Source organism: Talpa europaea (genome assembly GCF_964194135.1).
Source record: "Talpa europaea genome assembly, chromosome: 10".
NCBI lineage: Eukaryota > Metazoa > Chordata > Mammalia > Eulipotyphla > Talpidae > Talpa > Talpa europaea.
In genome coordinates, this window is record NC_140077.1 from 62,643,736 (window position 1) to 62,670,445 (window position 26,710).

Consider the following 26,710-nt stretch of genomic DNA (forward strand, 5'->3'; position numbering starts at 1 on the left):
TTTGAGGTCCTGTGATGCTGTGTCTCTGGAGGAGGGAGTGAATGGGTGTGCCATCACCATTTCATGCTGAAAGGCTGGCTCAGCATCCCACCCAGATCGGGGTTGGGGCCCCAAGTGGCCTTCACTCCCTCTCTGATTCCCATTCTAAAGAGTCAACCAGGTCTTCCTCTGTTCCACTCTTGCTGGCACCAGGCCCAAGGGCAAGGTACACCAAGGAAAGCTTGCTTGCTGCTGATGGGACGAGAGATTTCCTGTGGAAACAGATTTTTCTCCAGCAAATTCCAGGTCACTTGCTAAATCAAAACCTTGGGATTTTCCTAGCCCTTTTGAACTCCTCTCTCACTCTTAAATATAGTTAACCCAAATGGAAGAGGTGTCTGGGTTCAGCATGGAGAGAGCCCCAAGTCCTCCAAATGGGTTCTCCTAAACCCTAACAACCTCAGAAGGCCCCAGGATCATCAGCAGCCTCCAAACTCCTCCTGGCTCCCTTGCCAGGCTGTATGCAGAGGCAGACTAGTCCCATCACGCCCTCACCCTCTGACACAGCAGGAGTTGCAGGGGTAGCCTGGTGTGACATGGACTTGGGGGAAGGGGTAGAGACTACAGGGTGATTGGCAGGAGTGTGGCACAGGGCTGCTCCTTACTGCTGATGCTGAGTTTCTCCCAGGAGCTGTGGTCCAGGCTTTGGTTCAGGTAGAGGAGGCCCGTGTCCTCCTGGATGCGGATCCAGATGTTCTCATGTAGCCGAGTGCGATAGGCGCCATACAGGTGCTGACCCAGCCTGAAGCTGGGCACTTCCTCGGGGATGTCTCTCAGGGCGTGGACATAGAGCAAGGGCATGCCAGCTGGCTGGTCCACAAACAGCTTCTCCCAGTAAGTATCCCGGGAAAAGTAGAGTCCAAGCGGGGCTGCAGGAAGTGGGGGAGCACGTGAGGGAGAGGCTTTATCTCACCCTTGGATAAAAGCTTCTTTACAGACAAAGAAATCCACCAAGTTAATTTTCATCTTAGAACTTTATCTGTAAAAGAATATTATCACAAGTATGTGTGTAGCGTAACACAAGCTGGAAATGCATTGCTTTAAAACAGGATGGAGGTAGAGGAAGCAAGATAAGATCAGTTTCAATTACTCAGGTTTGATAAGCAGGTGAACTACGGGGGAGAAGGGGGAGAGTTCACACTAGCTTCTCAACAAATCACCTGGAGCAGGAATTTCCAAGTGTCCAAGAGGCTGCCAGAAAGCAGGGCAGTCAAGAGCTGCCCAAACCAAATAGGGACTTTTTAAGACAGTAACAAATCTTTATCTAAAGTTAAACATGCTCCTACCATATGACCCAGGCATTTCACTCCATTTATCCAAGAGAAATGAAAACACATGCCCATCAAATGACTTATCCACAAATGGCAGCGTTATTCACACAGTCTACAACTGGTAACATCCCAGATGCCCTTCGGCAGTGGTTACCAGAGCACGGAGTCCTGGCCAACAGGATAAAGGGCTCAACTTGATACATACAGAAACCTGGATGGACTCACTGACATCATGCAGAGTAGAAGGAGCCAGGCACTAAAGAATACACAGGGCATGACACTAGAAGGACTTTCGGTGATAGAAATCAGACTGGCTCTGTTTGGGGGCAGAATGGGGAGGGGCGCACAAGACTGGGAGAGAATGTTCGAAGGGAAGTAAATGTTCCATCTGATAGCAGCCTGGGTCACTGGGACACACTCACTGCCAACCAAGTACAGTCAAGATTTCTCTATTTCAACCTATGTAAATTTCACCTACAAAACTGCTCACCACGGGGGCTGTGGGCAGAATGGAAGATGCCTTCAAGTGGAAGGATGGGGGCCACACTTACTGGGTGCGCCCAGGCAGGCACTCATCCTAGCGTTCTGCTGTGTGTTCAACATTTTCCATAAAATTGTTTTAAAAAGTTAGAATTTTAAAAAGATACATAAATAGGCTAACTACTGAAGAAATGTTAGAACCTAAAATACATTCTACAACGCACAAAAAAATACTGACACACAAAGCAAACTCCAAAAATACCGTACTTGTGTGTAACCTATTTCTCTTTCAAAGAGCTTGCTTCCACCTACGTTCCACATCCCTCGCATCAGGCAGGGAGTACTGGTCTAGTCTGCACCAGCTGATGCCATAGCTCCCCCAGGACACACCTGGCTCCCCCGGGACACACCTGGCTCCCCCAGGACACACCTGGCTGTGGGAATCAGTCACATATCAAGTGGGGTCAGGTGAAGAGAACAGGTGCGGCCTCGGGGACCCCACAGTGGTAAAACAGCCAGAAGACTAGAAGGCCATTTGCCATGTGGAAAGTCCCTCAAGGATGACTTCAAGAGGCAGCCAGGCTGGGAATGCCAACCTACAGGGAGTGTGTGTTTGGTCCCGCCTGTGCCTGGGTGGCAGGGCCACAGAGGATAGGTGAGGAGGAAGAGAGAGGGGAGGAGAGAAAGAGAAAGAAGGGAGGAAGAGAGGGAGAGGGGAAGAGAGCTGGATAAGGAGAAAAGGGGAGAGAAAGGGAATGGGAGGACCCCTTCCCAGGTGCTCTGGCCAGAACCAAAGGCCTGACCCTGTACACCCCACACTAAATTTGGGGATGGAGAGGAGGGGTCACATGCATTGTGCTGATCTCACAAGCCTTTCAGAAAGGCCCTCCCTGAGAGCTGTCCCTAGAATTACAGGGTCCTGCGGGTGCTATTCAGGGAGGGGCAGGCTGGGACCTCCAAGTTGCTGGCCCTGCTCCTGACTCTATGCCATGGTCTCTCTGGCCTGAGGCCATTGGGGAGTGATACACCCAGACTGCCCATTATCAGATGAGGCTGTAGCTAAGGCAGCCCCATGAAAAAACACCCACGGGGGAGGGCCACAGGGACCACACCGGTGCCACTGGCAGGGCCGCAGGCAGGAGCTGCCTATGTGTGGCTGAACACCCCCCTCTCCCCTGCTTGTCTAACCTCCCCACCAGCCGGGACCAGGGGAGCTACCCCACAGAAGGTGACACACTCAGGGCTGGTCTCTTTGGGACTTGTAGCTCCTCTAGCAGGGCAGGGACTGCAGGCAGATTAGAGGCCTGTGTCATCCTCAAATTGCCACCAGGGCAGCCTCTTGCTGCTCCTACTGAAGGGCCGCGTAAAGGGCACCTGGCTCAGAGCAGGTCTGGGGCAAGCTGGGCTGAGTGACAGCCACAACTGGGCCTTGGCACAACTGGGGTCCACTCTAGAGGCTTGCACTTCTGGGAGAATCACCCACACGCCTCACAGTTTGGGGGGTGAAGAGGACCCTAATGACGCTGCTCATCTAGGCTCTTGAGACAAAGATAGGAGTGTGGTTGGACAGCTCTGGGAGGCGCCTGCCTCCATTACAGTGCAAGACCAGCCTCCTACCCTGCTCTCCTTACCTACTTCCACCCCCCACATCCCCAGGTGGAGGCAGCACCTGGGACTACCACTTTACAAGCTCAAGAGGCACAAAGAATACATCTGTTTGCTCAAGGGCACATACAGGAAAAGAGGAACTTTTAGTCTTTCCAGGGGCCCACCTTTCACTACTAGCCCTCTCAGCCTGTGTTACAGCGGGTCTGGATGCCCAAAGTGGCCCAGCCCTCGACTGGGTCCACATGCCTGCAGAAAAGGTTGTGTCTACCAGGAGAGGTTGCCCCCACCAACCCCTGAGCAGGGACCCAAGTTAGTAATCAGTTCAGTGGAAGACAGTTCCTGAAGACTCGCCATTTCTGGGCAAGCTTGTATTTCTAGTCACAGAAAGGCGACACTCTCAGTGGCCTCACAGCGTGGTGGCTCATGGGCAACCCCTGCTCAAGACATCCCATAAAGTAGGGACGGAGCTCAGCGAGGGCCAGCACCCCCAGCATCCTCCCACACGGGCAGAGGGATGTGCAGCCACCATGAGTGACTGGAGATGCTGCCATTGGGCCACAAGTCCCAGGGCTGAAGGGAACCCTACAAGGGGGGAGGGTGTCCTAGGTTGACATGAGCCCCCTGGATGGCACACAGACTAGGGCAGCCTACATCTTCCAGAACCCACCAGCTCATCTGAGTGTGTCTGATCCCTCCACAGAGAAGCAGGGTCTGTGCTCTCGCTCCCAGAGCACCAGCGAGGGGGCACTGTGTGACATAAGGTGACATCAGGAGCATGGCTTCTGTAAGCTCCTGCTCTTGGGACACACGAGCCTAGTCCTGGTCTGCTGTGGTGAGAGCCAACTGTCTTTGAAGCTATTCAGTGGGGAGGACCCTGTAAGTGGGGGGCTCTGGTGATGCCTGGGTGCTCCAGGAGAGCAGGCAGATCTGCGTAAGGGTGTGTGATCCACCAGAGTCCCCACCTGCAAGGTGGCTACGAGATCCAGAATAGGGCTCCCCCTCTGCAGGCCCCTTTGAGCACTAATTTAGGTGGTCCAATGGCTGGGGGGTGGGATAGGTCAAGCTCCCCTTAGCCCCTGTTCCAAGCTGGTCTAGTCCCTGTCACGCAGTCCACACGTGCACAGGAGAACTGCTTTGCCTAGTCTGGATTCAAAGCTCATCCAGCCCCACAGGATCCACGTGGGGCCTGTCTGTTGCTGCCAAAAGCGATTTGTGGGTCAGGCAATGATTGTGAGCAGAAACAGACTTGAATGCACTTAAAATGCCTCCCAGGTGGTCCCTGCAGCAGGGCCCGGCCACCTTAGTGCTACTCTTGTCATAGACACTTCTAGATGGGAAAAGACATGTTCCCAGGAGGGGAAATGAAGAGGTGGGTGCAGGGCTGGCCACTGAGGTACAGTCTGAGCTGTCCCTAAGGGCGCCCTTCTCTGATTGCTGTCACTGTCTTGCAATTCTCTCTAATTCTAGGACAGGGGTCCCTATCTTCATTCTATGCTGACGAAGCCAATTTTACTGGTTGAGAAGGAGAATCTGTAACAGGCTACTGGCGTCCAGTTTCACCTGGCTGCACAGCTTCTACAAAGTGCTTGTCTCCTCTGAGCCTCAGTTTCTCTAACTCTGAACCAGAGCAGAGCATGCTGGGGAGAAGAGAGCAGCCAGTGCAGGTGCAGACAGGCCCCACCTCTGCACAAGTGTTTATTGGGAGAACTTCACTTCAGATTCACAACTGCTGTGTGCATCACCCACTTCATAGGTAGGAACACTGAGGCTGGCAGGTGGGAAGCCCTACCATCCCGCACAACAGGTGGAGGGTCTTCACACCAGGTTTGATATGTTGGCAGAGGTTAGGGAAAGGACAGACACGAACCCACCAGAAACCCAGGGCCATACTGGCTCACCACCCCTCACCACTGGCACCTTTCTGTTGGTAGAGCCGCCTAGGCTGTGGACTCAGACCTGCGCCTGGTGACAGCTGCCCCTCTCACTTTGGCCAGATCAACTCGGCAGGACTTGCAGAGCTTTCTAGCCCATGCCTTCCACCTCTACATGCCTCAGGCATAGACTCCTCCCTTAATATCAGGATTTTGCCTCCACAGGCTTGGCCTGCATGTTCCCACCCCACCCATATCCCCAAGGCATACAGTGAGTTCTTGGCACCTTGCAGTCCACGCCCAAACCCTATGGCCACCTTCTTGCACACCCTCAGAAACAGACTCTTCCTTGTGCCTGCCCACAGCCTTGGTGCCCTGTGCTCTGGTCACCTCCTGCTAGGCCCTCCGCTCTGGGCCATTCCCAGCCAACTTCTCCAAGCACAGTGGGCTGCAACTCAGCCCTTCAGAGCACGGTGGACTCTGACCCCAGTCTGGGTTTGGGCTCCCTCCCTGGGTGCCCTCACCTTCAGAGCTTTCCTACACTTCACTGTTGTTCTCTAGAACAGCTTATTCTTAGGTTAACTCCTGTTTCCATTGCTGTGTGCTTATTATCTCCTGATTGAACTCAAACTGATAGACACATCTCTCTCTCTCTCTCTCTCTCTCTCTCTCTCTCTCTCTCTCACACACACACACACATACACACAGAGCCACTCACCCTCACACTCGAAATTATACTCACTATCACAATATTCTGACATGGTCACTTATTACCCGCCACACATCTTCTCTCACTGTTACACATCCACTACCTCCCAGGACACATATTTTTCTTGGTTGCACACTCACGCTAGTATGGAGGCACTGAACCCACCTTGGCACTCTAGGGTCTTGGCCAGCCTTGGGCATCAGGAGGTGCCTCTGACCTCCTTACCACCCCGAGAGGGATGGGCTGCCACCATCCTTGCCAGGCCAGACTTAGCCCAGAGCATGTGGCTTCTCACCTGCCTCTGGGCCTGTCTTCCCCACCACTCTGAGCATCTGGGAATCACGCTCACTGTGGCACATGGTCAGCCTGCCAAGGAAACTCAGAGACCCATTTTGGAGCATCAAGAAACAAAAAGCATAGAGCATGATCCAGGAGGTCTCAGTACCCACCTCTGTGGGCAGGGCAGGCCCTTCTGCAGGATCCACTCATTGGCGCCGGGTTCCAGCCGTGACGAGCACCAGACTGCGCCGATGACAGTTTTATTAGAGCCAGCACAATCTCTTTAACAGACAATTTCCTAATGCCATCATCTGTGCTGGGAATGGGAAACAGATCCCACTGCCTCCTCCCCAGGGGGGCCTTTACTAAGGGGGCCCCTCCCCTACAGGTCAGCTGTCCCCGTGGGGGAGTCCTTCCAGTCCCGAGCACAGGGCCCAGACTCCTGTGTTCCACACCAGCAGCGGTGGCATCTCTTCTCAGATCTCAGTCACCTTTTCTCTTTCTTTTAGTTAAATGTTGATACATACAAAGAATACATGTTGCAGAACATTTATGTTGAAAGTCAATATAAACACAAATACCCAGGAGCCCATGATCAACCCAAGGGGGTACTTAGCAAAGCACCTGTCCCTCCAATCCCTTTTCACCCACTCATAGCAAACAAAACAGAGAGCTGGGTTTTGCATTTCTCTTGCTTTTTTTTTTTGTTTGTTTGTTTTGTTTTGCCTCATTCTTGGAAGGAACTTTAGCTGGGTAGAAATTTCTGCAGGACTGTTATTTTCTCTCTGCCACACTGTTTCTGTTTTTGTTTTTTGCATCTGTGGCTGCTGCTCAGAAAACTATGCTCATTCTAGTTGTCACTCCTTGGTATTCTCTTTACTTTCTGGAAGCTTTTAGGACCTATTATCTTTAGTGCTCTCCCTGTTTCACTGGGATTAGCCAGCTTGTTCGCCTTCAGGGTTGGTTCTGCTCACCCTCAGCTGATCAAAAGATGTTGGGAGCTCCCTGTTCTCCCTCCTGACCCTCCCAGGGCAAACAGCAGCCAGTCCCTTCGCTTCTCATCACCAGCCCAGACCCTGTCTCCAAGCGCCAGAGGCACATCTCCACTGCCTGCTCCATCCGCTCCCCTCTAGATCTAGAGAAGGATCCAGTTCCAATCCCGTGTGCTCCTCACCCCAGTCAAGACGTCACCCATCTCAGACTCACCTTGAGCTTTCCCCTCTTCCACCCTTCACACCAGCCCCCAGACTGCCCTCAGTACCCCCAACCCAAGAGCCATGCTCCTAACCTCCCTCACCTAGATGACACACATGACTCAACCATCTCCCTGGGCCACTTCTGACCCCCATGAGTGAGACCCAGAGCAGCCAGGGTCAGCTGGATCATGTTACCCTTTGCCTGAAGTTCTGTATTCACTGTCCACTGCTGGCAGAACACAATCTACTCTGTCAGGTAGAGATTTCTGATGCCTCCAGCTCATCTCCCCCAACTCTCCAGTGTATCCACCCTCCAGCCAGTGAATAAGTAAGTGAAGCAATGGAAGAACAAACTAATGAATAAATGGCGTCATGAACAGGGATGGGCAATGCCTGGGCACTTTTGGGGATGATTAGAATGTGGAATAGGAGACCTGGAGTGTGAAAGCAGAGGGGTTGATGCTGGGGACGACAGGTGAGATCAGACTATTAAGACAATCTTGCTCTGAGGTGCATTGGGTGCCATGGGTAGATGGCCGGCAGAAGTATGAGCTTGGCATTGCTTTGTGAATGCCCCTCCTGTGCTCACAACACTTGTAAAGGACTGTAATGTCATCTAGTGCCCTGGTCACCTTGGTGATAGCCAATAGCTGTCAGGCTGAGAACAAAACCACTGACCCCAGATCAGGAAATGACTAATTGTGTTATAGGACAGGGAGAGGGGCAGCCCAAACCCTGCAAACCTGCCCATTCTAATTGGGTTCTGCCATCCGCCGCATCAACACAAAACATATGAGACTTTAATGGGAAGGAACTTTAATAAAACTAGGAAACAATACAGGTAAGGCAAAGAGTCTAGTTTCTAAATGAAGCACCCAAAGTTACCCGTCCCCTCATGGGTAAAACTCCATCCATATGGGATCGGCCCAGAACAAGGCCCCAAAGCCTGCTACAAGTCTAAAGCATCTTCCAGTGGGAACCCACAGAAAAGGGTCACAAACAACCGGACAAGCCCGGAAGGAAAAGAGCAAAATCAACATCAAGATAAAAGCTGCCATGGTCACCTCCCCACGGGTCTCACCCACATCTGTGTCACCCAGTCCACGACCAAAAGACAAGCACAGTTTCTTTACGTGTCTCTAGGCTCCACGCGCCTCCTCCAGGTCTCCTGGCTCCATCCTGCTTCCTTCCTCAGTCTCTTCTGCAGCTTCTCCTCTTCCTGCTCAGCTCCACCCTCCCTTGGGTGGGGCAGGGAACCTCCCCCTTTCCTGGGGACCACCCTGTTACAATGCCCCCTTTTAATTTTTATTCCACCATATCTATGGTGGCACAGATCTCATGGTGTAATATTAGGAGACAGTATTTTTTCAGGGTTACAATGTGTGTAAGAGAAGTAACAATTAGTCAGCAGCATTGTCCATGAATGTCCAGTATGAAAGTTTCATTCTGAAAAATAATAGTCCATTATGCAAGCCAAAAGAAAAAAAAAATCTGGAGCATTGGCTAAAACAAGACAGCAAATATATTAAAACCACAGGAAAAAAATCTTAAAATTGTTCAACTGATGTAAAACACAAATTTTCTCAACCTTGATCCCAAACTTTTAACAGCATAGCAAAAGTTTGCAAACTAAATCTACTTTTAAACCATTTTTCCTATTTTTGCATAAAATCACAGGGCAGAAAATAACTAACAGCAATTTTTAGCTGGCTTTGTTGAAATACTCCATACAGGATCAGAGCGAACCGGTGGCATCCAGTCGATGTATGCTTCAGGTATAAAGTTGGTCTCATCAGACTCCACCTGGGCTTTCCTCTTCTCGAGGGTACCAGGGCATTTTTGTTGGCCGGGTTGTCCAGTCCTGCCAATGGAGGCAAGCTTCCTCACCTTCTTTGGAGGTCTCTGGAACCCTACACAAGGCAAACAGGTTCTCCTCTTCTTGGTTCAGCTCTTTTTCAACTTTTTGGAAGAACTCCACACAAAGCCACACAATCAAACACACGTCCAATTTTTTTTTTTTTTGTTTAAGCAGACAAAATCCCTATGGAAGTTATGCAAAAACAGACTAAGTAGCAAAAATTACTACCACTATTTGTATGCTGTATTGGTATCAAGGGGAGAGAAAATGTGACAAGTTAGCTTTGCTGGAAAAAAATTGCAACCTTGATGCAGATCCTGGTTACTCAAAACAAAACAAAACAAAACAAAACAAAACAAAACAAAACAAAACAAAACAAAACAAAACTTTGTGGATTCAGGACAAAATGCATTAAAAAATTACCAGTATTATGTCAAAGAAAACTTGTAAATGTCAGGTGTATTTCCAGGTCTATTCAGACTGAGGAGCACTGCCAATTGGAAGGTGTTAGCCAAAATGTGTGTGCTCTTGTGTGCACATGCACGCGTGCACACACACACAGAGGGTCATACTGCACTATGCTTCACATACTGCAGTTGTGCTCTGTCCCAGTTGGAGGATGTTTTTACAAGGGATTATAATGTAATCTTATTTTCAGGGGAAAAAAAGTACAGTTTAGGGAAGGCTGTACTGCAAATGAAAAACTGGGAGAAGTGAAAAAAGTGAAAAAAGGAGATAGAGCTTTAAAAATGAATTGTGGTCAAATACAACACAAATTTTTAATCATTTTTATATGTACAGGTCAGTGGTATTAAATGTATTCACATCGTTCAGTAATGATCTTCACTACCCACAGCCAGAACTCTTTTATCTTGAATAATTAAAAGTACATACCCATTCAACACTAACTCCCATGTTCCCCCTCCCACCAGCTCCTGGCAAACACCACTCAACACCATTCTGTCTCTGGGGAACTGAATGCTTCAGGTATTGCATATGAATGGACTCAGTATGTTTTGTCACTGGCTTGATTTCACTTAGCAAAATGGTCTTCCCTTTTCAGGTTGAATAATATCCCATTGTATGGACATACCACATTTTGTTTATCCATTCACTCGTATATCAGTGAACCCTTGAGTTGCTCTACCTTTTGGCTATTTCAAATAAGGCTGCTTTTGAAGCAGGAAGTTTCCCAAGCCTGCTGTTTGGGGGAGTCTGATGCTTAGTTTCTGTTGCTTTCCCAAGCCTGCTTCTCGGGGGAGTCTACCACTTTGATTCTGTTCTTGCTGGAGCGGAGAAGTTGCTGGGTGTACTGCACCGCTTGTTCACAGTGGTAGCCATGACTACCTTGAACCCCTTTCTCCAACAATAAAGAATCTTATGCTATGAGGGATGAGATAGTAAGTTTCCTCATACAAACTGTATAAAACCCTGCCATTTTTACTCCTGGATGCTCAGCCCTTTGGGAAGCAATCCCACTGAGCCCGCCAGTGTGACAAGTAAAGCTCTCTCTCTCTCCACTTCTCTAGTGTCATCTGATTTCTCTGGGAAATTGCCATAACACTATGAAATGTAGGCATACAAGTACAGCATCTTTTTAGAACCCTGATTTCAATTCTTTTGAGTATATAGCACCCAGAAGTAGAATTGTTGGATCATACAGGATTTTAATTTTTGGTGGGGACACTTTCATATTGTCTGCACTATTTTATCCTTCTACCAGCAGTGTTCAAGGGCTCCAGTTTCTCCATCTCTTCATCAACACTCATAATTTTTTTTAAGGAGACAGTCATCCCAATAGGCAAGAGTTTTATCTCACTGTGGTTTTGATTTGCATTTTCCTAATGATTCCTGACGCTGAACATATTTTCATGTGTTTTTCAGCTATTTGTATATCTTGGAGACCTATCTATCCAAGTCCTTAGCCCAGTTTTGAAATGGTCTGTTATTAAGTTGTAGGTTTTTTTTTTTTTAAAGATTTATTTATTTATTTATTTATTTATTTATTTATTTATTTATTTATTTATTTATTTATACAAGAACTGGGGTACAGGCCAGATGCACGGGAGGGAGAGAGGATTCACCAGAGACAGAGTGGGGAACAGAACAGGCAGACTGACGGAATATACTGCTGAGGGGAGCAGCGGGCGTCTCGCCCGGTCGGCAGGGATCAAACCAGCGCTGCAGAGGCTGCGGACAGCTTCACAGCGTTGTGCTCAACCACCTGCGCCACCAGGGGAGGCCCAAGTTGTAGTTCTTTATGTATTCTGGGTATTTGCCATTTTCAGACATATAATTTACAAACATTTTCTCTAGTCTATAGGTTGCTTTTTACTTTATTTGCTCCTTTAAATTTTTAAATTTTGATATAATCCGATTCATCTGTTACTCCTTTTTTGCCTGTGTTTTTGGTGTCATATAGGGGGATCCTCAGTATTAAAGACGTACCCATAGATCTATCTTTAGCCAGAACCAGGGTCAAACAGAACAGAAACCTAAGTTCTTTGCCCCACGTGGCATCCCACCCATTCTGCCCCGGCTGTCTGTCACAGACCAGGGAAATACATGGTCACTGCTGGTTTCTGCCTGGTTCTGTCCTCAGCTACTGGTCACTCATAGAGCCACAGTGCCCTGGCAAGGGGAGACCTGGATGGCTGGGAGGTTGCCATTCGGTGGGTAAGGGCTCACACATGGGCCAACCCTGGGTGCCAGGGTCCCAGGGGCCTCTAGGCACTGACACTCTAGCCTGGCTGTATGCTCCTCACAAGGTCAACACCTCCTGCAGGGACTGTGGGCACAGAGTCTGGGTCTCTTTTAGTTTTAATGTATTTTAAAATCAAAAGCATTTGATTTTAATGGCAAATAATTTTTTAAAAAGCTGAAAGGAAGCCAGAAATATAATAATGAGGAATATATAATAATAAGGTGGCCTGGAATATACTTGTCTTTATTTATTTATTAATTACTATTGTATTACTGTTTTTTTTAATTTCTATATTCCCCATACAATTGCAACCCCCTTATTTTGAACCCAATCCCTCCTTTCCCCGCCCCCCACCCCCCATAGTGTGTCTCTGGTTCATAGTTGTTTGTTGATTTTGATATTTTCTTTCTTATAGTTAGTCTTTTTCCTGGTCCCTTATTTAAGTTTTCTAGATTCCTGCTATGAGTGAGACCATCCGGTATTTTTCTTTCTCTTTCTGGCTTATTTCGCTGAGCATGATCCCTTCCAGCACCATCCATGTTGCTGCAAATTGCATGTGTTTATCTTTTTTGAATGCTGAGTATGGAATATACTTGTCTTTATGCTAACACAGTTGGAAAATGTAATTTTACTTTTCTAAGGGAAAAGGGTCAACAGAGGTCACAGAGCCTGGCCCCACAGTAGCCGTGACATCCTCTGGCTCGAGAGCCCCCACAGAGAAGGGCACCCAGGCAATCCAGTTCTGACACAGAGCCCTTCCCTCTGCCCATGCGCCATACGTCCTCCCCTCACATGCCAGGTGCCAAGCCCAGGAGCCCCAGGAGACCACTCATTATACCCTACTTTGTCTCACTTGATTCCTCACACCCAGGGTGGTGGTTCAGTGGTTCCCTGGCCTCCTACCTTCCCTGGGCAGCAACACATACCTGTTCCCAAGTATCTCTCTGGGTCTGTAGCTGGTCCTCCTCCCCACCCCACCCCCAGCTTGATGCCTTTCGGCATGCAGTTCCCACAGCAGACCCCTGCTCTTGGCCTGGTGCTCACTTCGTTCAGGTGCCCATGGCATGCTCAGTCCTTCCCCCACACCCCAAGCTTTCTGGTCTCACTCCCTTATTCTCAAGAGCATTTGCCTGATGCTGCAGAAGCAGAGACTGATGCTCCTCAGCACCAGTCACCCCTCCTGAAGGTGCCTGCCTCACTGCACCATCACAATATCTTGGGGAGCTAGTCTCATCAGCCCAATTTCAGAGGTGAGGAAGCTGAGACTAGAGAGCTCAGGGACCTGGCTGGGCTCTGTGGTGGGAGCAGCAGGCAGACTCCTGCTTAGGTGACAGTCATGGGCAGAGGCTGCTTCCTTGTTGTCCACATGCACAGAGGAGGGTCCCACCAGGGGCCCCACTGGAGCTGCCAGGAAGCCACCTTTCACAGCTGAGGGCCTGGTACATCGCAGGAGCACCTTGTGCAGCACCCCCCGCCCCGGCTCTGCCTACTGACAACACCCCTTAGGATCATAGGGAGCAATTTACCAAAAGCAAAGGCCCTCATTCCCACTAACCCCTTCTTGTCTTGGGAGAAGTGACCTGAATGTGTCCTGTACTGGCCAACTTTCTCGGGCCACTCATGGTGCAGGGCTCACAGCCTACATGGCCCCCTCCTTACAAATAATCTGGGCTTTTTGACCCACAAGCCAATTTGATCTTGAGGTTGTGATAGTGAGACACTCACCACTCTTCTGGCAGAAATGTCAGGAAGTCAACTCTGGGGGTGGGGGGGCGGTGAGTGTGCCCCAACCCAGGGACACAGGGGCAGCAGGGGTGAGCCCGGTCGCTGTGGGTCAGCAGGGTGGGGTCTGCACTGCCACACAGCTTTCTGCCAAGCAGATGCAGCTGGTCTGTCTGAAAGGGCCCCTGTGCTCAATGAGATGTCCTCCCTGGGGGGAGGCCAGGGCCTGAGGTGGGAGTGCTTAGGATGAGAGAGAATCACCATCGCCTGCGAGGGCACAGGGATGCCTCCCAGAAGCATCCTTCCAAGCAGGCTGGGGCTGGGGCTGGCAGGGCACAGAGGACGGTGAAGATGGTCTGAGGAGCCATGACCACCCATGCGTGGGACACTCAGGGAGAGCAGTGTGTGTGGGAAGTGTGTGTTGCGCATGCGCCTGTGGTGTGTATGCCTGTGGGGTGTGCGGTGGGTGCTCCTCCAGGTGCCCCATTCCCTACCTAGTTGATTCCATATGGCAGCACTGTCTGTGTTTATTAGCTCCTGTGGCACAGCATAAAAATAATCTTATCCCTGAGGGGCTTGGGCAGACACAGAAACAGCCCCTTCTGAAAAAATACCTGGATGAGATGGGGAGTCTGGTGGGAGGCCTGGGTCGAAGCTGGATGCTGCAGATGGGTACACAAAGGCCAGGGGGAGAAGGGACAGTCCTCAGGGGCCAGTGAGCAGGAGACGGTACCCTGGCAGGATAGGGACACTGCCAGGTTTGGGGGCACTGGTGGGGCAGGTTGGGTTTGGTCTTGAGGCAAGAGGACAGTGAAAGCAATGGCAGCTCTGGCCTAGGGAACAGTGCCAGCAAGGAGCTGGAGGGGGGCTGGCTGGAGATGGGAAGTCCAGCTCTGCAGAGAGAAGGGGTCGTGAACTTGGAAAACATGGTGAAGAGAGGTTGAGCCAGCTTGTGAATGTCAGGGGAGACTGTGGAGTTGATCCAGGGGCAAGAGAGAGCATGGACTAATTATGGTGGGCAGTGCGGGGATATCAGCCCGGCTAAGTGACATAAGTTTGTTTTCGTTTTCTCCTCAATATTTCACAAGAGTAAAAATCCCTACACTTCACAGGGGTGCTTGCTGCATAGTTAAAGGGAGTTAATGCACATCACATGAAGTACTCAGAGTAGTGGCTGGTGCCTACTGAATGCTCGGCGAAGGTGGCTACACCACTACAACCATCACATCACCACTCTCCAGCCCCAGTCCCTACCACCAACACCCTACCCACCGCCACCAGCTCCCCCGACACCATCACCTGTGCTGATCACCACCTCTACCATCGTCACCCATCATCACCTTCTCTCCATCCCCGCTATCATCACCTTCACCACCACTACCACTATCATTACTTTGTCAGCCATCCTGAGGCTTCCAAATGAAAGCAGCTTCGCCAATTTGACCACCGCAAGATAGGGAGGAAAGCTGAGTTGTAAAGACCCACAGGGCCAGCACTGGGCCTGTTCTACTGTTTCTTCTAGAGTCTTGCCTGCTTCCTGGCAGAGAGAAGGTGTAAAGGGAAGGCCCGGGAGGGGCTTGAGTCATTTGATGGTCCACAGGCACCTCACCCTGAGTGGCCTCTGTGCATGGGTCCTTGGTTCGGCTCAGCCCTGCACGCTCGCCAGTCAGTGCCTCCTGCAGAGGAAACCTGACCTCTTGTCCCAATTCTGATGTCCGGAGAACTTGTCTGCAAAACGACTGAAAACGCTCTGGTGTCAGCAGGATGAACAGTACCTACAGCGGGCACTCAAATTCCAAGGCCAGTGGAGGACCAGTCACCAGCGCAGTCTAGTTCCAATCTTAAATTCCTTCTTCCCAAAATGCTGCCAGCAGCCCTCAAGGGGCAGCGTGTGCTACCACAACCACAAGCTGAGTGGACATTCCTAGTCTGGACTGGACACAGAATAGGGGCAAATGGATGGGGTCTTGTAGGGTAAATGGTTGTCAGGCTTTTCCGCCCTCCTGCCATCAGATTAAATGCATGCCTGATGGCGGACACATGGAGTAGGTATGGGCATGCATAGGTGGGTACATCTGGGCTGAGAAACTGGGCTTATAAGGGCGGCGTCATGGGGACGCCAGCAGAGCGAAAAGAATGAGAGTGAAATAAAGGCAGAGGCCAACAGAGAAGGCCGGAGAGCCCAGAAAGAGTGAAGACTTGCCGGGGGCTGGGAGGCCTGCCAGCCTCCCGGCCCCCCAGCACCCCTGCCTGCCATGTACTTGGTAAATTCAATAAAGCCTGAAAAAGCCACCGAGGGCTCCAGGACTCTCTCCTTCACCTGTCTGCTCCAGTCACAGAGACCCTGCACTATGTCATCCTGCCACTACAGTTGATCTAAGTCGGCAAGATAATCCGATGCAGACAGGTATGGAGCCCTCTGAAGACTTCAGGAGGGACTCAGGAGTAGCAGACTGAGCCTGTGACAATGCTGGAGGCAGCACAAGAGGTGGACAAGGTCCAGGAGCTGCGGGACAAGACCTCACCTGGAGGAGGAGACGCCCGAGAGGACCAGCCCATGACCCCTGAGGCAGCAGAATTGTCGGGGAAGAAAGGACCACAATTCGGAGCTCACCAGTGCAGACAAATGGAAAAGTCAATGGATTTGGACTGATGGACTTGGACTGACAATCTCTCAGAACACGGAGGAAACTTGGCAAGTTGATCTTATGGTTTGGGGACCCTGGGGAGGATGGTATAGTTTGTAAACCCCAGGAAATGAAAATCAAGGCATGGTCAGGTGGGCCTCAGTGGCCAAAAGCAGCCTGTGAACTGCCCAGTAGAGGAAGGGGCAGGCATGAGAAGAGTCCAAGATTGGCTGAAGGAGGAAGCCCTTACCAAGTTCTCTGTAGCCAGGCAGAGGAGCTGTATCAAAAAAGCCAAGTTAGAAAGGCAAAAGCTGGTGCTGAGATTGGAAGGCCCTGAGAGGCTGTTAAGCGGCTTAGTATGTTAAAGAAGGCCAGTGAGTCTCTTAAAATCACCTGTGGGTGATGCCCTGCTCTTTGTTGAGTGAGGGTGAGGAGCTGAGGAACCTGTCCTTGGGGGACGGGTGGGGAACGTGGCCTGTGGTGAAGCCCACAGCTGAAGAGGGGACCCAAGAGAGGCCACATGTGGAGCTTGTATCCCTGGATCCCTGACCCATGTGCATGTACAAAGGGTTGGCCTGAGTGCAGGGGTCTGCATGTTGCATTGGTGGCTATGAAAGCTGAGTATCGGAATGACCGCAGACAGAAATCCTGAGGGTTGGTCGATTACCCCCAAAGAGTACAGAATCGCCAATCCAAGAGTGAGCGCATCCTGGAGATGGTGTGGTGTGTGGCTTATGGCTGAGACCACAGCTGGAGAAGGCCAGGAAGCCTGATGGCTCCTTGTGTGTGATGGCAGATGCCTGAGTGGTTGTCCCCTCGAATGAACAGTGCTGTTGACAGCAGAAGTGGTGGATCAATTATTGCTGATGCCAATAATCTTGCCTTTTGCCACTAGGTTGGTGCCCTGCCTGGACTAATTTGTATTTTGTTATATTGTTATATTGTGATGTATACTGTTTACTTTTGTGGGCCATGGCTGCAGTGTTTAGGGAAATTTGTATTTAACTTGTATATAGACTGATATAGGCTATATGGCAGAAAACCCTGAGGGGTGGATTGTAGGGTATATGGTTGTCAGGCTTTTCTGCCCTCCTGCCATTAGATTAAATGCATGCCTGATGGTGGACATCTGCATGCATAGGCGGGTACACCTGGGCTGAGAGACTGGGCTTATAAGAGGAGCCTCACAGGCACGCCAGCAGAGCGAAAGAGAGGCAGAGACCACGAGAAAACACCGGAGAGCCCAGAAAGAGTGAAGACTTGCTGGAGGCTAGGAGGCCTGCCAGCCTCCTGGCGTCCCGGCACCCCTGCCTGGTAAACCCAACAAAAGCCTGAAAAAGCCACTGAGGGCTCCAGGACTCTCCTTCACCCGTCTGCTTGAATCATAGAGATCCTGCTCTGTGCCTTCCTGCAGCTACAGGTCAGCATATGGGAAGGTACGGGGGCATTCTGGCAAGCACTGGGTGCCTGGGCTTCTCCAGGGCTCTCCACGTTCGGGAAGGTTCTGTCTATCAGAGCCCAGGCTCCTACCCACATGCCTGGGAGGGCTTATCCCACAGCCCAGCTCTTAAGACTCTCCACCACTATCCCTCTAACTTAAACCCCCACTGGATGGTCCACAGTGGGAAAGGGCAGGGGACCCAGAGTAGGGTGCAGTGTTTTCCCAAACATCTGTCTTGGGTCTTCTGCTCCAAGGGGCCCAGGCCCCAGGCTGTACCCAGCAAGCACCGGTGGCCACCACCCATACTTCCACACCCACCCAGACCAGCTGCAGTGGCTTTGCTGAGATGAGGCACTCCTGCCCAAATGTGATTTCCCAGCTGCCACTGAGTTAATCACCAGCCTCACTGGCAGTTCCTTCCGGCTTCTATGCAAAGGAAACTGCCAATTAGGTTACAATTAATTTCTTACCCAGGGCAAGGCCTGGCTCAGAAAAAGAATGGCCACCCAAGTGGCCTGGTGATGACTGTGTGCTGGTCACCAAGTACCCTCTGCTCTAGGGCTCTCATGCCTGAGGTCACAGGTGGGGGTGGGTGCGGTGTGTGGCTTGTGGCTGAGACCACAATTTAACCGAATTTAACCCTGTGCTCCCCCCCAAGGTAATTGCTCCCCTCACACAGGGTACAGTGACTCAAACTTAAATGAATCTGTCCCTCACCTACCTAGAGCTCCTCAAATAGGGAGGTCCCTTCCCATTTTTACCCCCTAGCACATGTTCGGCTGGTGTGTGTGGCCACAGGCTTCTCTGCTCAGTGGCAGCCATACACACACAGCCCCAGGAAGGGGCTTGACATGCCCCTCCCCACTGGATGCAGAAGTGAGCCTCAAGCGCTCCTGTCTAGTCCCTACCCTGCTGGGTCCTGTACCAGCCAACACGAGGTGGATCCGGTGGGGTCCGGCACAGACCAGGCTTCTGCACGAGAACGATGATCCATGACTTGCACCTCCTGGGGAAAGGGGGTGCTGGAGTAGCCCTGGAAGAGCAGCATCCGCACAGGTCACCACACAGTGACTAAGACAAAGGTGTCCCATGAGCCCTCAGCAGCCTGGTAAGAGTTGGGCCTCACCGAGGTCACGGCAACTTGAGGCAGGAGGTGGAGGGGGGCTGGAGGTCATGCTTTGGTATGACCAAACCTTCCCATCAAGTCTGGAAGAATAGAGGGGGATGGAGCTGGCCTCCTTCTTCTGGGCTACAGGACTCCCATCCAGTTGTCCTGCTCTCCTGCCCTCCACATCTCCCTCCTTCACAGGGTAGGTTGGGAGGGGTGTCACAGTGCTCCAGCGGACAGCCCCTCCTCCAGGCCCCTTTCACAGCTTCAGGCTGTTGTCAGCACTTCTCGCTGGTCTTGCTGTGAACTCAGGGGGTGCAACCAGGGTGGAATACAGAGAGGAGACTCTGGCAGGGATACCTCAGTTGCTGGAGAAGAGTGGGACCCTTCCTGGGATTGTGGGTGGCCCCAAAGAAGGCCCATGATATTGCTCTGCTGGGAGGGTAGACAGAAGAGAGCTGGGAAGGGCTCCGAGAGTGGTTTTTGACCTCACTGCCCATGGGGAAGTCCTCAACTTCAAGAGAAAAAGGAACCCACTTCAGAGCTGGCACAGTAGTACAGAAAAGGGATCGTGGCAACCAAGTCCTAATGCCTGCCTTCAGGCTTCCGTTTCCCTGTCCGTGGAATGACAGGGTTACACCTGGTCTGAGGCTCCCTGAACTCAAACTCTGATTTACCTCCATGCAGAAGCAGTCACTGCATGGACTTCCCAATCAGAAGACAAGAGGCTGGATGGTGAGCACCATGTAAATTGGGGTGGGCTTTGGGCTAGGTGGCCCCTGTTGGCAAAGGATAGGTAGCTGGAATAGGACAAAGATCACATATGTCCTAGGCCACTGATGAGGCAGGAAGACACAAGATGAACCCAAAGGAGAGGTTTCAGCAGAGCAGGAAGAAGCAGAAACACTAGGCAGAGCCAGGTTCAAGCCCACACTCCTTTATCCCCTCCAGCACAGCATCAGCCTCACAGGGTCTGTTTCCCGGCTGTGAATAGGGACAGGAACGTCCCCCCACCCCAGGAGTGCTGCTGGGACAGCTCAGGCACAGAACACCCACCAAGGGAAGCCAGTGTTTCCTTCTTCCTCCCCCACTCTGGAACCAGATCTGCCTGGGCCCACAAAGGGTTCCCAATAGCCTTCAGTCAAGGCCTTCCTGCTCCATGCTGCTCCTGGTGCTTGCCCAGCTTCTGGGTGCAGTGATGGGGCACTGCCTTGGCACGCACTGCAGTTCCAAGAAACTATGACTTCAAGGAACTGGCAGCATGACCTCACACAGCTGCAATTACGGTAATCAACTTATACCCCATCTGCCTGGCTATTTTTAGAGTCTGGATTGAGGTTTAACAAGACAGGGCAGCTCTGGGGTCCTCTGCTGCTTAGTCCCACCTTGACTGGTGGACTGGGTGGGTCGCTGGTCCCAGAGCTACATCTCCTCCCTCACAGGGAGTCCCTGGGTCTCAGCATCTCACACACAAGTTGCCATGCCATTGTTCCAGGCTATTTGAGTTCAATGTGGCTTTAGAGGGTCCAAGTCTTTGGAGAATGTCTAAGGGTCCCAGTGGATTCTGGGTGACTCAACTTCCCTAGGAGGACATTGGATGAACTCATTCCTCCTTAAAAAAGTCTGGGCCCAGAAACTGACAGAAATGCTACTGAAAAAAAGCACATCTCGGCAACACTTAGAAGCTTTTTTTTTCTTTTTAAAGATTGATTTATTTATGCATAGAAGAACTGGACTGTAAGCCAGAGGTATGGGTGTGTGTGTGTGTGAGAGGATTCACCAGTGACAGAGGGGAGCAAAACCTGTGGATTTACTGAAATACACTGCCAAGGGGAGCAGCAGGCGAGACAGGAAAGGTCTGCTGCGCCATATGTGGGTTAGCTCCCTGGATGGGGATTGAACACAAGCCACAGCAGACGTAGCGAAGAGACTTAACCCCTACACCACCAAGGAGGCCACGGCACTTGGAGACTTGATAAAGCAAACAGCAAAAGGCCAGACACCGTATTAAAACATGGGTAAAGGACTTGAGTAGGTATTTCTCCAAAGAAGATAAAAATGACCAAAGAGCATATGAAAAGATGCTCACTATCATTAATCATTAGGGAAATAAATGCAAATCAAAACCACGAAGGGATCCCACTTTGTACCCACTGGATGCTTATAATTAAAACAAAACAGAAAATAGCAAGTGTTAGTGAGGATGTGGCAAAACCCATACTCTGCTGGTGGGATTGCTGGTTTTCCACAGCTGCTTTGGAAAATTGGTTTGTCAATTCCTCAAAAAATGATACTTAGAATTACCAACATGGCCCAACAATTTCACTCCTCAAAATATGCTTAAGAGAACTGAAGACAGGGATGCAGACAGGTTAACTGCCAGTGCTTATTGACAGCAGATTATTTACAAGCACCCAAATGTGGAAACAACCCAAATGTTCAACAGATGAATGGGAAATAAATGTGGTATATCATACAGTGGAGTATCACTTTCCCTTAAAAAGAAATGACGTGCTGCTACATGTTACAACATGGATGCAACTCAAAACCATTTATATGAAACATGCAAATGGACAAATCCAGAGAGACAGATGCAGAGTTCCCAGGGGCTGTGGATCGGGGGGATTGGAGAGCAATGGCTAATGGGTATGGGGTTTCCTTCTGGTGTGATGACATCGTTTTGAAACAACATCAAGGTAATACCTTCACAACTGTGAATGTACTGAATATTCACTTTGAAATGGATGGTTTCACGTCATGTGAATTTCACCTCAATTTTTAAAAAGTTACGTACCACCCCATCTTTTCCCAGGTCCCCAGCTGCTAGGCCAGCCACAGGCTCCTGCTGTGTTGACCTGGAGAAGTTAATCTGGAAGAGTTGGGGAGCAGGGGTGTAAATCTGGACAGGGTGGTCCAGGGGCACGTGCCAGGCATTTGCTCTCCCCCACCCCCCATGTGCTTTTCTTTGAAGGCCACAGGAGAGGATTTTAGTCCAGGGAATAAGCCTGCGTTCTTCCTTCCCTGCACGTGGCTAGGAGGTGCCCTGGGTAGAAGACAATCAATTGCAGGGTTTCTTGTACCAAGCCCAGTCTCCCCTGCCCTTGCAGATACAGGTGAGTGGGAGACTGGGTATGCAAGAGGACGCAGGTAGGCCCTCAGTCAAGGCTTTGCAAGGACTCATGTCTGTGATCCTATCATCCAGCAAAGATCACCTGTAGGCCAGCCACCTGAGGGAGTGTGCTCATCCAGTCTGCACCGGGGAGCAGCCAGAGCTGGGCCTCCCAGAGCCGCCTCCTGGCTAAGTGGTGGCTGGGACGGTGTCCTACTCCCCAGGTGCACCTTTTCTTCTCCCCAGAAAGAAGAAAAGCAGGAGACACCTCACAGCCAATATTTAAAGACAGGAAGGGGTGCAGGCAAAGTTGTGTTACCCGGGACCAGCCACTGCCCCCCCAACCCCCGACTCTTGTGCCCAAGTCTTTGCCTATTTTACCAGCAAAAAAGTTTGAGGAAGAAACTCAATAAACCCTGTTCCTCCACCACAAGCCCCAGCTCCCCTCACACCCTCTGTCCTGGCACTCAGTGTGCACATATTCTCCAGCATTTTCTAAGCCATTAGACAAATTCTAGGGAATCACATTTTTTCTTTTTCCCTTTCTAGAAGAGTGAGAATCATCAGATACTGGTAATCACACAGGCACATGAGGAGGAACTAGAATGAATTTTGACAACTATATTTTTTCTGGCTTGTTTTGGAAGGGAGTCCTCACCTAACAGCATACAGCAGAGAAGTGGGGGGAGGCTCTGAGTTGCCTCTCCTGCCACACTCCCCTCTGGATTTCTCTGGAGCCCAGGTCCTGTAGAACAAGGGTAACAGTATTCCATGTTACAAAGCAGTGAAGGCCTACAAGAACAGCTGCCAGCACCCCAATATGGGAGAAGGAATAGGCATCTCCCTGAGTAGGTCCCAGAACTGGGCCTTGCCAGCTGCATTGCCCCTGCTCAGGCCTCACCCTGGAGAACATGACCAGCGGTCTGCCAGGTGGGCACACACCTATCCAGGTGCACAGGTGACCTTTCTGCCATGGCACCCAAGCTGCTACACTTTGTGGAGCCACCCACAGGCAAAAGTAAACAGAGATATTTGCTTGGGGCTGGCCACCTGCTGTGCTGGAGGGCCCAGGTGGTGCTGAATTGCTTCCTTCAGAGTCCCATTGGTGTCACCAACCCCTTGGCCACGCTTCTAGGGAATCAGCTCTGGCAGGGAGTTGCTCACGGAGCAATGGTGCCTTGCAGCTACCTCTCACCTGATTACCACCCAGCCCAGTGTCTCAGAGGGGAAAGTTTAGGGGTCCGCTGGGCTTTACACCTCTAGTCTCAGGGGCTGCGCGGGGTGGGGGGCTTCCCAGAAGTCCCACAATCACATGGTTGTGAGGTCAGAGCTTGATGGAAGCCCATGTCTGATCTGATCCCAGAGCACAAGGAAGATGGAGGTGGGCGGTACAAGTTGGGGGAGGGTAGGAGGGTTCAGTCCACAGGGGTTTCCAAGTGTCTTGGAACCTCGGTCACAGTCACATCACCTCTTCAGAAGTGAGGTGGGGCCTTATCTCAGAATCACAATCTTCCCTAAATGCCCAAGGGATAACCCACATGGTCTCTGGAGGCCCGAGCCTTTTCACTCCTTTAAGCTAACCACCCTCTCCCAGGAATGCCCTTCCAGGCTACTCAGGTCACGGTCCCCAGGAGACACCCTAGACCTGAGCTCTCAGTAGTACTGACCCCCAATCTTCCAGGGGTCAAAGTACACCTGCTCCATAGAACATGGAAGGAAGACATGCCCACACAGAGCATGGCAGGCAAATGAGAGAGGGGGAGCAGGAGGTAGAGGGATGATCCCTCACTGCCATCATACCACAGCCCTTTGGCGTGTGACCAGTAGGGCCACTTCCTGAAGTCTCTCTCTCTCTCTCTCTCTCTCTCTCTCTCTCTCTCTCTCTCTCACACACACACACACACACACACACACACACACACACACACACACGATGGCGCTGGATCCAGGCAGCAGGTAGCCCCTGGGGAGTGTAGGCAGACAACCCCTTTACTGTTACGGTTACTATTCAGTCACTCAGAAAAACAACTGTAGAAGAGCAGGAGGAAAACATGGGGAGCCAGGTGCCAGGTCTGGGGGAGCCAGGTCTGAGGATGGTAGCAGCCATGGAGCCCTGACATGATCCCCACACCAGTAAGTGTTCTCCCCAGGCACACAGGAAGGGGAGGAGGTGCCAGAGTGGAAATGCAGCCACTTCCACAAGATGGAAGGAAGTGCTACAGGGGGAGGGGCTTCTGGTTGGACACTGTCTTCTCCCATTCTGTCCTGGAGCTTGGGGGTAGGACCATGCCCCACACAAGGAGGCACAGTAGCACCCTTGTCTCCTGAAACCCATGCCCAACTGTCTTCAGGTGCTGGATCCTGTCATAGACAGTGGCGCAAGGCCATAGACTGGCTGTAGTCCTCTCCTCCCAAAGACCTCTGCAATACCGAAGGAGGCACTGCCCGACCCATAGGACTTCTAGACATCAACTAAAGCTGGGGTCCCACCCAAGTTTGGTCCCATTTCAGTCATCCGAACTCAGTACCACACTTCACTTCCATACCTGGGTCTGTGGAGCCCCCCTGCAGGTGAATGACAGGTGTGAGGGAGGCTCAGGATCTCCATACCCTCCCAGGACCCCTCCTCAGCCCCACCTGTCGTCCCCACCACCTCAGGCTCAGAGAAGGGGTTTGCTGAAGGCCACAGGAGCAGGGGCAGGGAAGTCACTACATCCTCTCCACAGGCAGAGGGAGTCTGAGTTTCCTCACCTGTGGAGGGAGACCCTGTCCCTCAGGGCTTCAGAGGATGCGCTGAGCCAGCAGACAGGCAGTGCTTGGCCCATGGGGTGGCTGCTACTGGCATAGCCTTAGCCAGTGAAGACCAGGGGACAGCGGAGTCCTCTCTTAGGTCACAGAGAGGGGGAAGGCAGTAGCTTCCGGACCCTCCCTTCTCCTTGACACCCCAGGCTCCATTTTAACAGATACCATAATTTTTAATTAGTTTTCTCCTCCCCTGGCTAAAAGGCCATTAGCTCCCCATTAGGTGAATGCATCCCATTTTCTTTTCACCACTGAGGAAACAGTGATTTACTTAGCTGTCCCTAAAGCAATTCTGTAGAATAAAAGCAATTTAGCAATGGGTTCAGTAAACTTCCCCATTTGCTCTCTGCTCAGAGACCCCACCCTTAGGAGCCAACCAGCTGGGTTCAGCCCCTTGTCCCTCACTAGGTTGGGCCTTGCTGGTGCCCAAGGCAGCCAGGGAGGGGTGTGGGCAGCTCCCAGAGGCCAGAGGGGCTAAGCTGGCTGGGGTGGAGGAAAAAGAGATCAGGGCCCAAGCGAGTTTGGTGAGGCAGGACATGCCTTCCATCAGTCCCTGGCAAAAGAGGGGAGAGCTCGAAAGAGAAAGGAAGTGGGAGACAGACTGTTCATCCAGACCCCACTGGATGGACAGAGGGCCTGCCAAACCATGGCAAGTTTTCCCTTCCCTGCTTCTGTGCCTGAGTGTGACAGGCTGAGGTCTACAAGTAAAGAGGGCAGGTCTTTCCTTGAGGCCAGGGGAACTGAATAAATGGGACCAAAAAGCCAGCGTGGGAAGACAGAGATGAGAGGACCACTGAGCAGCTGCAGGAGGTCAGGGAGACTGCCGGGTAAGGGGCCAGCCTGGGACATGCTGCGGGAGTCCCAGAACCTGGTAACTGCCTCCTGCAGCAGGGATGGCCATACCTGCACTGCGCAGCAAAGGGTCAGAAACTCTGCTAAGAGCACTTTTAGATGGAGGTTCTGGCATTGTCTAGGATCCCCTAAGCTGATGGGTATACCCCTGAGAGTAGGAGGAGTGAGAAGCAGGTGTTCCTGTGTATATATGCGGGGTCCCAGTATGTTAAGTGGCTCAGTGACGGCCTGTGTTCTGTAGGTGGGGGTAGAGTGCAAGGGGCTAGGCCACGCTCTGGGTGTGTGTGTGCAACACACCCTGAGCAAGGCAGGAGTGTGTCTTGGTGATGACTGAATGTGAGTGAGTGTATGTGTGTGCAGAGATACGAGGGTGTGGGTGAGAAAATCCTATCCTGCTGGTGAATCTGTTGGCACCGTCTTCTGACCATGTGTACTGCCACCCGCAATGACATCACACGTGTGGTGGGGGAAGGTGGTGGGGTGTGTTTAGGTCCCGTGGGTTTACTGAGGTAAGCCCTCCAGCTCACCCTTGCTGCCCTGAGACAGAGCTTGACTCCTGCCCTTCACTCTAGTCTCAGAGGATCCCGTTTCATCTAGGTCCTTTGACCAGGCACACAAGGGAGTTGCCTGTCTTGGGGAGGTGTCTGGTCCAGAGGGGGAAAGGCTTCATTCTTAGAGACCCAAAGCACCTCCTCTGAGAAACAGGTTGCCCACTGGGGTGCTGCATCCACAAGAGGGCGCCTGGAGGCTAAGCTGTCACCAACTGGGTGGGTCAGGAGTAGAGGCCAGCCTCACTAGTGGCAGCTCACTGAGCGAGGTTCCGCAGCTCCCAGGCTTGCTGCTCCAGGCGAGTGGCTTCCACAGGCCTCTCCAAAAGCTCCAGCTCTCTCCTCCTGGGTACTGTAGCTTTAACTCTCCACAACCAAGGCCACCATCATGATTTTTTGGTCATCCCTAGAGGTAGGCAGGGAAGGGGATTTGCTTTCCCTGGGTTGGAGATCCTGGCTTCAGTCACTCAATTCTGGTCCAGAGCT

At 51.5% G+C, this 26,710-nt stretch overlaps 1 protein-coding gene across 20 annotated transcripts in view; it reads right to left on the reverse strand.

The window, feature by feature from the left end:
• The window catches only part of RET (ret proto-oncogene), a gene marked incomplete at both ends in the record, with an annotated part of 52,166 nt that overhangs the window by 23,804 nt on the left and 1,652 nt on the right, over nucleotides 1-26,710 (reverse strand). For 17 of the 20 annotated variants that reach the window (XM_084244693.1, XM_084244687.1, XM_084244686.1 and 14 more), the window contains one exon: nucleotides 645-908. The exons of the other annotated variants lie outside the window; for them this stretch is intronic. In XM_084244693.1, coding sequence (XP_084100819.1) covers nucleotides 645-908 — 264 coding nt within the window. The remainder of the gene's footprint in view (nucleotides 1-644; nucleotides 909-26,710) is intronic. 20 annotated transcript variants of the gene reach the window in all.